The sequence below is a fragment of the Syzygium oleosum genome, unplaced genomic scaffold (genome assembly GCF_021117445.2).
Source record: "Syzygium oleosum isolate NSW1041296 unplaced genomic scaffold, Sole_v2.1 Sole_v2.23, whole genome shotgun sequence".
NCBI classification, from domain to species: domain Eukaryota; kingdom Viridiplantae; phylum Streptophyta; class Magnoliopsida; order Myrtales; family Myrtaceae; genus Syzygium; species Syzygium oleosum.
The window spans coordinates 4,388,756-4,402,698 of record NW_026607507.1 but is presented as its reverse complement, the minus strand read 5'-3'; the positions used below and the strand labels follow the sequence as shown (position 1 = coordinate 4,402,698).

General features: G+C 40.3%; 1 protein-coding gene across 1 annotated transcript; it reads left to right on the top strand.

The window, feature by feature from the left end:
* The first annotated feature begins 5,337 nt into the window (after nucleotides 1-5,337).
* LOC115682272 (transcription factor WER-like) lies at nucleotides 5,338-7,665 on the top strand. The gene is made up of 3 exons (XM_030606441.2): nucleotides 5,338-5,495; nucleotides 6,123-6,252; nucleotides 7,027-7,665. The coding sequence occupies exons 1-3, from the start codon at nucleotides 5,363-5,365 to the stop codon at nucleotides 7,481-7,483; spliced, it is 720 nt and encodes a 239-aa protein (XP_030462301.1). The 5' UTR covers nucleotides 5,338-5,362; the 3' UTR covers nucleotides 7,484-7,665.
* The last annotated feature ends 6,278 nt before the right edge of the window (nucleotides 7,666-13,943 follow it).

Here is a 13,943-nt window from a genome sequence, read left to right as displayed (position 1 = left end):
CGCTCTCCCGACATCACAGTTCATTTCTATAAGCGATTAATCGATGACAAAACGTTTCACGGTGGTCGTGAAGACCGATGAGCACGTTGAGCTGAAACGGAGTCGGATCGCTCGATCGGAACGAAGAAAATGACGCCTGCCGTCGCCGGGTAAATCGTTGATTAGCTTATCCAAAGCGGATCGACGCAAGGCAATGAAAGGGGAAAATTATCAAAAAAAATCATAAACCTATTATATATGTGCCAATTCAATCATAAACATTCAATTGTGCTAATTGAGTCACAAAACTTTTTATGTTTTGCTAATTCAATCCATCCGGTCAATTTTGACCGAAAATTACTGATGTTGACATCGACTATCCCATATGATAAGGTTGATGCTAACGTTGACATTTTTTTAATAAATTCTTTGGTTTGTTTTTCCTTTTATCTTTTCTCTTCTTTTCTTTACCTTTTTTCTTTACCAAGTGTTGGCGAGGATCGCCAACCGCCCCTCGCCCAACACTAGGGGAGGGCATCCCAGCCCTCGCCGACTCTAGCCGAGGCCACCCTTCCCATCCACGGATGAGGTGACCCTCGCCCAAGCGAGGCCGACCCTCGCCAGTGGCCGTCAAGGGTGACCTCGACGGGGTAGGGCGAGGGCGACCCTCGCCTGATCCCTCGCTCAATCTGGCGAGGGCAACCTCGCCGAGCCCTCTCCGGCCATCGCCAATGGCTGACCATTGCTTGAGATTGCCACCAACAAAAAGGAAAGAAAAAAAACAAAAAAGGGAAAAAAATTCAAAAAAAAATTAGAATTGACATCATCTAAGATGATTAGCGTTGACTAGATCGCCATGTCAGCATTTTTTTATTGAAATTGGCCGAATGAACTCAATTAGCATAATATAAAAATGTTTATGATTGAATTGACATGAGTGCAATAGATTTAGAACTTTTTTTATAAATTTCCCGCAACGAAAGCTACGCGTCTTCCTTCTAGTTGAATGCAATGTATTAAATAATACAAACGCTAGATGCGTTGGAGAGTCATTAAGATTTGATGCGAGCCCCATGTTTGATTAGTCAATGCTTTCAAACGTTCGTTTTCTCATTGCATTGTGAGCTTGACATTGAGTTGACCTGCTTTCGCCTCGGAAGAGGGACCAGCCATGTTATTTATTTCTCTAGGACATTAACGGGGGGGTTAGTATGCTTGCCTGACAAGCATCTTTTGGAGCCATCTCGTTGGCTCCGACTGGAATTTTGTTATGGACGAGCAAAGCTGATTGGTTTTGCGAAGGCACCGTCCATCTCTTGCCTTCTGGTTCCTCGAGAGGTTGCTTTCAAGGCTAAATTGAACCCAGTGGCGATGGATTTGAATGTCGGGGAGCACTTAGCAGCAAGTTCAACCCTCTTATATGGAGGATTCGTCATATGATCTTGATGTTGATTAGAACCCGTGATTATCTTTTCTGGCAATGTTCAATGGATCAATTTCATTGAAATCTTAAAAGGCAACGCTAGTCTTAAAAGAACAAAATTAGTCACATCTTGCAAGACTAGGTTAAAGGATGGGCGGGACGACCGGTGCTAATGATCTTCATTGGTTGTTTACCGTAAAGGGTCGCACACCTATTATAAAATATTCAGTTCGAATCATAGCTCTTCAACACCATCTAGACCCGAATGTCCAAGATTGGTGAGCCCATCACCGTAACCCCACCAAGATGCTAGTAGCTAGGAAGTCTCGATACATAATATATGATTCAACTAGGTAAAGCAGTTTGAGTCGTTTAGGGTTTGCTCACGTCCACAAGCTTATTACGGAAAGTTCGGTTTAAGTCATAAGTACTCTGCATCACTGACACCCAAAGGTCCAAGGGTTTCTATTCCCCCTAAAGGTCCAAGGTTAGCAAGCCCATGAACATAACCCCTCCAAAATGCTAACGGTAGGGTCTCTCCATACAAAGTATATGCAGGGATTCACTCACAACGAGAATCACACTCGTGACCTTGCGAAAGATAAATGACCCGATAGTCATCTTGGTGGTTGATGAACTTGTTCCATTGCGAATAAAGATTTTGTAAGATACAATAAATGATCTTTTCAAGAATGAAAAAGGTGGTTATAGCATAATTATTTTCCTTATTTTACGCGAACGGTTTTTTTTATATAATAAGTGCTCCAGAAAGCTCAAGATTAACATAAAGGCAGTTGTTGACAATAACTTATGTGCAAGTACTTACCAGATAACTACTCTTGAGATTTGGTTGACCAAGGCGTTCTCATCTCATTCTCAAGTAACATTAGTACTATAAAGATTAAGATTGTTATATAGAATTGATTCAGGAGGACTGACTCCGAATTCAAAGTAAAGGCGAACGGTGCGTCTTTTGCCCTGGGAAATCACTTTTTAATCATCCAAAACCGATTTTTGACTATTTCCACACGGACACATGAATGGAATTTCAAAACAAGGGAAAAAAGATCCCACTAAATAATCTAAAAATGATCGCTCGTGTGAAAGTAAAGTTCAACAGACTCCATTTGTTTCGCAAAAAATAAATGACTTCAAAAATATTTTACTAAAAATAATTGCTTATATCTCTTGAAATTATTAGTCAATATAAAATATTTTCACTATCGACAATAATTTACGTCTAAACATTTTTGTGGACAAAGAAAAGATCTTTCGTTCATTCGTTCTGGGAAAATTGTCCAAAAGGTCCTTATGTCAATTCAGTCTTAAACCTTTTGATAATTTTCCAATTGAGTTCATCCAGCCAAAATTGGCAAAAAATTGCTAACGAAGAAGCCAGCCATCCTACGTGGCACGAACGGCACTGACGTGGACATTTTTAATATTATTTTAATAATTTTTTGAATTTTATCGATTTTTTTCTTTTTTTCCCTTTTCTTTACTTTTTTTTTTGTTTGGAGGGATGGCCTTGCCAGCCACAGGCGAGGGTCGACGGGGATCACTAGCCAAAGCGAGGGTGTGCAAGCCCTCACCTGGGGCCAGCAAGGGCCGCCAAGCACTTGCCTGGCCACAGCGAGGGCTGTGAGACCCTCGCCTAGTGGCCGGCAAGGGCATTGCAACCATCGTCCGAAGCCCCGGAAAAAAACAGTTAAGAAAAGGGAAAAAATCATAAAAAATTCAAAAAAGTTATTAAAATATTAATTAAAAATGTACACGTCAGCATCAGCCGTGCCACGTAGGACAGCCGGCGTCCGAGTTAGAAATTTCCGATCAAAATTGACCGGATGAACTCAATTGGCAAAACGTGAAAAGTTTTAGGACTGAATCGGCAAAAATGCAATAGGTTGAGGACTTTTGGGGCAATTTTCCCCATTTTTGCAAGCATTACAAACGATCAAGTCTTAGAGAGATATTTTTCAAATTATTCATTTTCCGTAAAATAAACGTAGCCTAAATTAATACCAGACAACCTGGTCTACCTAGAAAGCGGAAGGAATCAAACCTTGTACACATGGATGGACCCGACGTGTCATAAGCGGGATCCAATGGTTCCGCAATCGTTCGTAATGCCTCCATCATCCCTTTCGTCTGCCCTGTGCACTTGCAAAAGGATGAGACCCAAGACTTCCGCGAATGTGAATGCATGAACCTTCGAACCTCTGGCCCCTCTCTCCCTCTCTCTCTCTCTCTCTCTCTCTCTCTCTCTCTCTCTCTCGAGCATCTTGATCTTGAAGTTCTTGTCTCTTGCAATAACGCTGATGGGTTCCTGGAGAAGTATACGTCTTTGGCTGGCGATGCACGTGCCCGACCTGGACGAAGTCAAGCGATATGGATGACCCCATTGGTTTTCCGTCGAAATTACGAGTCGAGTCGCGTCAATAATTTCCTTAGTTTGTCACCTGCGATATGCCGATGGCTTCGACTATTTTTCGAGCGATGCCCTCTTTTCCACGCAGGTTTTATCGCCGCGGTTACTGAACGAAGCTGAAGATCCAAGTCTGGTCCAATCGTTAGAAGAATCACCCGATAATTTATATTTCTTGAAGTTGTAATTGAAAGCACTCAGTACTTGTTTATAGGCAACATTAGCTGTTGTAGACAATGGAGAGAGGATTTGTTAATATTTTCCCCTTCTTTGCACATAGGCTCCAGGGATACATGGACCGACCACCATGTCGCAAGTTGGTCCTTGTTCATTAAAAAGAAGTTTAGTGATAATCGTTTTTAAATTTAGGTGAAAGAGGGCGCGACAAATATAATCAACTGGCTAATGAGATGCAAGCGATAATCTCATGGGCCCATTGACTCGTGACGAGCATCCATAGGGACAACTAAAAATACTCAAATCCTATTCGCCGAAGCTTTTAATATGTAGTTATTATTTTACCGGAACGATGGCATAACACGAAGAAAGGAATATTCTCGTAGACTTTCGTCCCTTAGAGAAAGGGCACATAAGAGGAGTCCTATCTCAAGTCAATCAACTTGCATTGGAAGACAAATTTAGAAGATAGCTAGTGAGCCCCCGAATTCTCCGTAAATGTGAAAACGAAATATCATATGGACTCATTCTATACTTGTACATTTGCATAAGATCTAATACGTTAATAACTATTAAACCACGCTGTATAGCTTCTTGTGTTCATGTATCTTTTTCTTGTTTAGTCGACGGGCTTTGAAATGCTATCTTGCTTTCAAGAATTCGCGAGAAGGCGCACGAATTGATCAAGCACCATATAAAATTCCACTGTGTATTTTCTGCCCTATCATTGTCTTCAAAATTTGAACTTACGTATATGCAAGTGAGCTTATAATTGAATACGCGTCTAACATCACGTTTCAGAATATACTCTACGCCTTACACATACGGCACCTAGCTTGCGTACTTGGCAACATGACAGGATTTATAGAATATTACAAACGCGCAAGTTGACAAGCAGATGCTTATACCATCGTGAATCCCATGCATGGCCTAACTTGAAGGCATAAAGATAATCGTCTGATGCTCTCTCGCTGCTGGTGCTGAATCTTCATCTGGGGTCGACAAGGCAAATACTTTAATATTTCCCTTGCCTTTTACGCCGAGTGTTTGCTCCAAAAAATTGGGCCCACCCCATAAAGAAGAAGCAGCTCCACGATGATTAAATTTAAAAATAAAGACAACATAAAGTAATTGTAATTACTCTTGCCGTGAAAAGACAAGACCGATGCTGTACCAATGTGTGGAACACGTTTTACACGTTTTACGTCTTTTCGGAGTTACAGAGAGATTTACATAAATACCGCCAGACTTTCAACCCATTCGATGCTTAAAAAGGTAGAAAGATTGTTCTTCATAGTAAACACACGCACACACTGAGAGAGAGAGAGAGAGAGAGAGAGAGAGAGAGAGAGAGAGAGATGGCGAGGACACCAGGGCGAGACAAGAATGGGATGAAGAAGGGAACATGGACTCCTGAGGAAGACAAGAAGCTGAAGGATTATGTGAGCCAATATGGCTTCTGGAATTGGCGCAAGCTCCCCAAGTATGCAGGTTAGACTTATCTATGATCGTTCGATCAGTTTTCAAATCATCAAGTGTCGGTTTAAGTAACATGTGCACAACAATGAAATTTGTGATCTTACGAATCTTCTTCTCAAAACCAGTTGAAGGTTTTCCAGCTCCTCTTTCTCGAAGAAAAGAAAAAAACACAAGAACCTGGAAACTTTGAAATAAGCTCTTTCTACTTGCCAAGCTGTAGAATTTCCGATGGAGAAATTACTATCCTCGCTAAAATTGATAGTCTTCTATAACTTTTAAGGTTCAAGGGAGAAAAGTGCTAATTTCTAATCTTCAAGTGCTTCTTTAGGTTTTAAGGTTAACGCAAAATCTCTTGAATAATTTCTTTTTCCCCTCCTTAAAAGTAGGGGAGAAGAAGTATGATTTCTATATTGGATTCAAGCATATATGCTCGCAGATTTATTATAGCGAAAAGAAGGCAAAAGTATCCACAGATCTCCTTTCTCTCTATTCTCACGATTGATACAATAGCCGTGGCAAAGAGAAGCTCTACAAAAAGAGGATGAAGTTATAAATAAGTTGAGTTCTTACTCTTAATCACATATGCATGTTTTAGCAGCTTATAGTTTAGATTTCTTTCTTTCCCCTTCAAATTTGCAGGGTTATCAAGATGTGGAAAAAGTTGCAGACTCAGATGGATGAATTACCTAAGGCCAGATATCAAGAGAGGGAACTATACCAAGGAAGAAGAAGATACCATCGTTAGACTACAAGCATTGCTTGGGAACAAGTGAGTTATATCTTCTAGAATTCTAGCCACTTTAAAACAAAACTCAACTTGAAACATAGAATACGTCACATGAATAATGTAATATATACTTGAAAAAAAGAAGATTAATGTCATATACTTCGCTGCGAGTGTGTGAAGTTCCTGTAGGGAGAAAGGCTCGATTAATAAAACAAACAGCTTCTTCATGATCTATCCGGAGTTCCTTGTTTTCTTGATGCATGCGAGAAGGACCGTGATGTGAGAACATACGATGATAACAAAATATTTATGGATGGTGGAACAAAAACAGCAGGAAAAACCCAACTGAGTATTATCCTTCTTAGAATTTCCTGAGTTTCTCATTTTTGGAACCCAGTAATGACTAGATGAAACCTAAAAAGTGTGATGCAATACTTATTGGAAGAGGCATAAGTTCTTCAACAAGCTGAAGAACGTGGAGTTAGGATTCTTCTTCTTCTTCTGAGTTAATTGTGGAGTGCTTCGATCATACAAAATGTTCCTAAAGCGCAATTAGTATACCAAAGCATATGAGATCATGTATCATTTGTTGTCTCACATTTCAAATACACATGAGTCATGATCACGAAAAAGAGAGAATGATACCTGACCACATAAATTTCCTACTCCGGTCTTCGCAAATTTTTTGATTGACTAGCATTCGCGAAATGATCTCGGTTGAAGAAAATGCAATTACATTTCCTAAGAAAACAATGACACATTTCAACCGGGAAGGAGAATATCTAATGTTATATTTGTACATGAAATATTTTACAGATGGTCAGCTATTGCATCTAAGTTACCAGGAAGAACGGACAATGAAGTCAAGAATCACTGGCACACCAACTTAAAGAAGCGCTCAAGCCAAAATACATCATCAGCATCTCCACAAGAAGCGACCATCAATCATTCATGTGATCATGAAGTTGGACCAAAGAATATATCCGAGACGACTCCAAACAATATCCTCGACCTTCCTATAAATTGCCCTATGACTCATCAGATCAAAGAAGGGTTTGCGTCCCTCCATTTGTCTTCAAGCTCCAGCGAGACATCACTATCCACGTGCACGGAAATCGCGGACTTCTCAAACACGGAGTGCGAAGTGTCTCACGACACATATATTGCAGAGTCTAGCGGGAGGTTCTGGACTGAACCATTTATCACCGACAACAATATCGAATCCTGGCTTTTACAGGATGAATGGTTATTTTCCCCGGTTTTTTTATACTAAATTTAGAAAATTGGTCTGTTTAGTCTGATGAGTCACCTTGTATCCTATAGAGAACAGCTAATCTACTCCCCGTAGGTTTGTTAGTTCTATCGATTAATAGCCCTTCTACGATATGTATATATATCTATATTGGCTTGAATAATCATCTGGAAATGTGAACGATAATCAATATATGCCCGTTTGGATGATTGTGTCTTAGCTAGAAGCAGTTAATAACTCACTCTGCATACTAAATAAATCATCTTCTATCAGAAAAAATCGCAGTTTATAGGTATCGCAGGTTGTGAAGGTAGCAATAATAAGTTGCATTGGGGAATCGTCTCTTCATTCGAACTTGTTGAGGTGACATGAAAGCGAGAACCTTAGCCAGAATAATTCAGATAAAAAAACTAAGATCACATGGGAATGGTTTTCATGCTCAAGCATGATATAGCAATAGACGTTCAAAGTTCACATATTTTAGATATAGATCAGGGAGTCTGGAAAGCAAACTGACTATGGTATTCCTAGAGAATGAGAATTCATAGAACTAGTAAACAGAAATCAAATCAAAGTAAAGAATTTTCAAAGGGTTGATCTTGAAATCTCTTGGAAACAACGGGGAGTCTTTCATTGATATTCTATTGAGAATGATCATATATACAGTTCCTCCCAGATTGCATACTGGCAATATCTTGAAGTAATACATCTAATTCACACAAATCCCATGTAGATACAAAGCCATCCACTCTTCCCGAGCCATACACAACTGAACTTCAAATACTTCAAGATGCTCAAATTTTATTAACATCTTTGACCCATGGCTTCAGCCTCGAAAAGTTTTTCAAGATAGGCTTAATCTATTTAGAGCAGCATGTAGACCACACATTCAATTGCTATGATCATGTTGGTCGGCATAAGACGAGTCCCCGAAATATTTTCCTTCAGCTTCCAAACCAGATGTAAGAATTGGTTCGATTGAAATTTACTACTATGTTTATTGCGGACTTAACCATGATCATTTTGTGTATTTGTATTCGATAATTAGTTATCTCATTACTAGGAAAGAGTGTGGCGAAAAAACCAGCTAATTTACGCTAGAAGACTGGAAAACGACGGGTTCTGGAAGTGGATAGCTCGAGTGCCTAATCTGATGTATTGCCATAGATAATGTATTAGGTCAACGGAGACTAGCTAGTAGCTAGTAATATTCCAAAATAAGTTCCGTTTGTTTCGCGGAAAATAAATAATTTTAAAAATATTTTTCTAAAAATGATAACTCGTATCACTTACAAAAATGAATGAACGAAAAATATTTTCATCATCCAAAAAAATGTTTAGATATAGATTATTGTTAATAATAAAGATATTTTTCATTATCTAATTATTTCAAGCGATATAAGAGATTATTTTTAGGAAAATATTTTCTAAATCGTTCATTTTTCGCAAAACGAACGAAGCCATAGCGGAGAATCGAAATGCCATCATAATCCAAAGTGTATCATTCATTAACGTGGACGTGAAGGCGGACTTGTGCATACTTTCGTGTACTCTTTCTAGAAGGACGATGCTAGTTTGACTAGGTTTTCATTACTTCGTTCTTCCATCGTGTTTCGCTAAGACTTTTGACAAAGACGCCGGAACAGCATCGGGGTATTATTCTTACTGGATTTTGATGACTGACCTACACGCATCTGAAATAAATATTCAGGATCGGATCATAATGTATCTTCTTCTATGTCTTCTTTCATGTTTATCAACTCAATCCTCGTCGCTAGTAATACATTTTACAGACGAAGTTAGCTACACCAAAATGGATTAGCTAGTGAAAGAAACGAAGCTCGGATTGAGCAAGTGGGATGCAAGTGGTGTCGAGGGACTGGTTCGGCGGTTTTGTTTCGTGGTGAAGAACATGACATGTTCCATCACAGCAACGTCGTACAGCTCTGTGGTCCAACAAGAATGAAAAATCATTCCTAGCCGGCTTTCAAAACTGAGTGAGACATCTCTGAGATAGATTCTAGGACGAAACCCCTATTTGATTTTGGATCCGTCGTCATTCGATAAGTCAATCACATGAACATGACGAAGCTTTCTGCGTCACTTACAGCGCAACAATTTTAACAAAGGAGGAAAAGTAAGGGCCGTATTTTCCTCTATCCTTGATTGGAGAGAGGTTCTCCGATCAATCTTCTAAATGGTGGGTTACAAATACAGACACCATTCCCATTTAATTTTAGTTAATTTGTACGTGAGCCATACCCAAAATTTGTAACCAGTTAATGTACGACCTGAAGGCACAACACCTCAAACCAAAGATTGAGCAACATATAGACTAGAAAAATAGCAACACGAAGAATAATACTATTTGCAGACCTAAGCAAGTCCTTCAGACAATGAAGATAAGAACCCTAAGGGTTCTTCAGTTGAGTCTGGAGGTCAGCTAGGTTGCTCCCCCTCAGACACCTAGAAACCGTAAAACCCAAATGGGGGTAGAGGCAGCTCCCACGCATCGATAAATATTGTCATTGGAGGTACACCTTCATAAGATTGGTCCTTAGCAGGACCTTAAAAGTCTCAAGGAGAGACAGGCAAAGGAACTCAGGGACTCCCCGGTATGGTGGAAGGATCTCCCCATAAGTTTTCCCCATATTTCTTCTCTCCCAAGAAAAAAAAGATAGGGAGGGAACTTAGGGAGCTCTAGGTAGAGAAGGTAAACTCCACGTCAGTTTCGACTGGTTACCGCCGGGTAAGCAAGTATAGTAACCTCCCATGCTTTGGGTAACAAAGTGGTTGCTTGCAAACTGCGGAGCTAGCTTGTGCTTTCGCACAACGCTTTGTTAACCGGCTTGCTAGCTGCAAACCCCTGGTTAACAAAAAGATTGAGTAACATATAGCCTAGAAGTATAGCAGCACGAAGAACAATACTATATCTCTAGAAGGTATTGTGTTGTGTCGGTCAAGCAATGGGGCGCGTGTGATTTTCGAAGTCTCGAATCAAATGGACCTCATGGTACTCATGTCAAAAAACCTTAAGATACATCGAGTAGAAATGCCCGGAATCCATCGATTTTTTCTTTGGGGTTTGTCCTTTTTTATCGGGGGGGAGACCGTGCGATCCGGAGGCACGATAGGTTGGAGGGGATGTTGTGATTTGGGTGGAGGCTACATGTTGGTCGGGTGGATGAAGGTAAAAGCCACCAAAGAGGGACAAGGCGCCCACCTCTCATTTATGAAATTTGGAGGCTTATCATTGTGACTCTGTCGGGCTACATGTGATCCCCTTGGCACTTTTGGGTTCCCACATCCTTTAATTTCTCTGCACTTTCAATTTATTTCAAGAAGCTTCTGGCTCTCTCTCATCTCCCACCTAAACCAACCCAAACCAGTCTCTCATTGGAGCCCAATGACAGCTAGCTTCTTCCATCATCTTCTGCTCATGTCGTCCCGAATCATCATGTGTCTGTAATAACACGCGGAGAGAGAGAGAGAGAGAGAGAGAGAGAGAGAGAGAGTTCTTTGAGAAGAGGATGGCCAGCATTAGTAAGGAGAGCTGATTGCCATGGTTTGACTCATGATCTTGACATATGTAGCTTTTGTAAGCTCAGTTCTTTCTCGTCGGCCCCTATAGTTCGGCTCAATTTCACATAAAAAGTTTCGAGACTTCAACTTACGAGTCGTACTCGATACTACATTAATTTCTCTACAATATCCGTTATCTGATGTGAAAGGTTACTTCCCCTAACCGTCTCACGGGCGCACCTCTGCGAACCCTTTCCCGCCCATGTGGGGTCTTCCATAATAGCCCAACTCTTCCTTAATGTAAAGGTCAAGTGCCTGACCATCTCCACTTTAGTTCTAGCCCTGTTGTTGGCAGCATCTCCCACAAAACGCATTTGCTAACCATAACTCTCACTCAGAACCACTTACAAGAGCACAAGATATTTGCCCATTTGATTCATTGAGACTCACTGATTCATCCAGAGTGCACATCATCCGACACCCGGGACCATCAAGAATGCGGAGTAATTGAGATTACCTCAATAAATTCATCAACACCGGCATGCTTTGGAGGCATATCGATCATATATCGTCTCTAATACCAACCTGTGGAAGAGCTTAGAAAAAAGTTCGATGTGCATCATCAGGGACATTACCAAATGGCCGGAGCCTATAGTTTGGTCAAAACTCACTCCAAGAATTAATCTATTGAGTCATGAGCCAATGATTTGTTCTACTCAACTTCAGTTATCCGCGCAGGAGTTTTGAATCGCTGTTAAACCTCACAATGACTTTTAAACTCATTAGTAAAGTGAACATGAAAGAATAAGAGATGGATGCATGAGTAAATTTATGAGTGCAAGTCAAGGACTTCAATTCACCTATTTCCTCGAAGTCTTTGGGGTTTTTTCGCTTTCCCCACGCACTGGCTGCAACACATCAACCATGGAAAATGGGGGGATGATACAAGGATTTCGTGACATCGCTTCTAACCTTGAATTTGAATGCACAAAAAGCATTGAGAAGCATACAACGGGTCAGGCGGGCAATAACTTCACTAACGTGTCGGAAAAGAATTCCGGCCCAGCTTTCAATTCTTAATTTGGTTATTTCAACACTGCCTTTCTATGTGGAACTACGCAACTATCTTCCTTTTCCTCGGTTCATTACCACGCAAGCTTAAACAAAACCGAGCGAGTTAGGCATCGTGTATGGCACAATCTAAAAAGGTTCGCTTGAATGTGTTACCCATGATTCCCATCCTCAAACATGCCCAAATGTATACCGATTCCCCAGTATATATATTGACTCGAACGAAGATCATACTGTACTCTCCTTTCTTGAATGAATTTCTTCGCAACTCGACATCATGTAGGCAAAGATTTTCTCCAATTACGTGGACGACTTTGTTAGATAGGCAAAGAATCGTCATCATTAAGAGAAGACCCCCTTCATTATTCTTACATGGAGTGGAAGAAACCCTAAGTGGTCACGAATCATGGGATCCCAATTGAACCCGTACAACATCCACAGCACTTCCATGTGGTACTACCCCTTTTCGCCAACACCATAAATCCCATATCCACCAAAGGGAGTTTTTGCATGCATTGGTGCTATCATCCTCAATGGTCCAATTGAATTCCATACAACATCTAACATATGATGTGCATCAGTGGTCCAGTTTGGGAGGGGAGGCAGGGGAGATCTCTGGGGAGGGCCCGACGTATCTCTTGGAGAAACCTCATCAGCAGCAGCTTTGGGGGGGGGAGGGGGGGACCATCGGACGGATCACAACCTGCGATCACATGATTTTGGAAGACAAACCCCCTTTCGATCGATTCACTTTGGAATTGGGGGGCAAAAAACATGTTTCGTTGCAAGAGATAACGAGACAAGATCGGACACCAACCTGTCTAATCCAACTATTATATAAGGTTTTCATGTAAAGATATTTACTTTCCTTTTCTTTCTATTTTCTTTTTTTTGCACTAAATGTCGTGCTCATCCTATATTTTAGTATTTTCCGTAAATAGTTACTTGATGATTTAGCTCTTTATAAAAAGGAAAAAAAACCACAAAAAAAACTTCAAATTACGTCTACACATTTATCCTAAACTTTTTTTGTGATATTAAAAATTCCAAACTATGCCTACTGAACTTTTTCTTGTGATATAAAAAACTCCAAAGGTATACCTATGTAATACATTTACCCATCATAAAGGTTCTATTAGATGATTTTTCAGTCAAAACAAAGTCGTTTATATTTCACTTACGCCATGTCAACACTATTTTTTAATGGTCATGAACTTTTTTTGTGATATTAAAAACCTCAAATTATATCCACTGAACTTTTTCTTGTGACATAAAAAACTTTAAACTTGTACCTATATAATACATTTACCCTTCGTAAAGGTTTCATTAAATGATTTTTCAGTCAAAACAACATCGTTTGTATTTCATTTATGTCATGTCAACACCGTCCTATAACGGTTTTCATTAACTCTTTGACGGAGGATAAATGTGTCAAATAAGTACAACTTTAAGATTTTTGGTGTCACGGGAAAAGAGTTTATGATAGATGTGTCACAGTGGATATAATTTAGGATTTTTGATAGCTTTTGCTCTTATAAAAACTTGTTTGGACTTAAAGTCCATCAGACCGGGTCCATCTAAAACGGGTCGGGGCGAGACTCGAATCTCCCATCAAGATCAAGAGCCCCATTCTCTCTCTCTCAACAACACCACACCAAGTTAACCTTTTTCAGTCCCAACATGTCTTAATGCAAGTCTCTGGGACAAGGACACAGAGCTCCAACCAACAATAGTAAAAGGAGAAGAAACGAAGGGTAAGACCGTAAGTTCAGGCCCGCTGCCCCTTCTCTTCCGCCGTGCGTCTCTCTGACCAAAGAGAACAGCGCATTGCACAGACACATGGAAGTTCAAGTGGGTAAAAGATGAAGCAAAGAGAGGTTTCATTCCA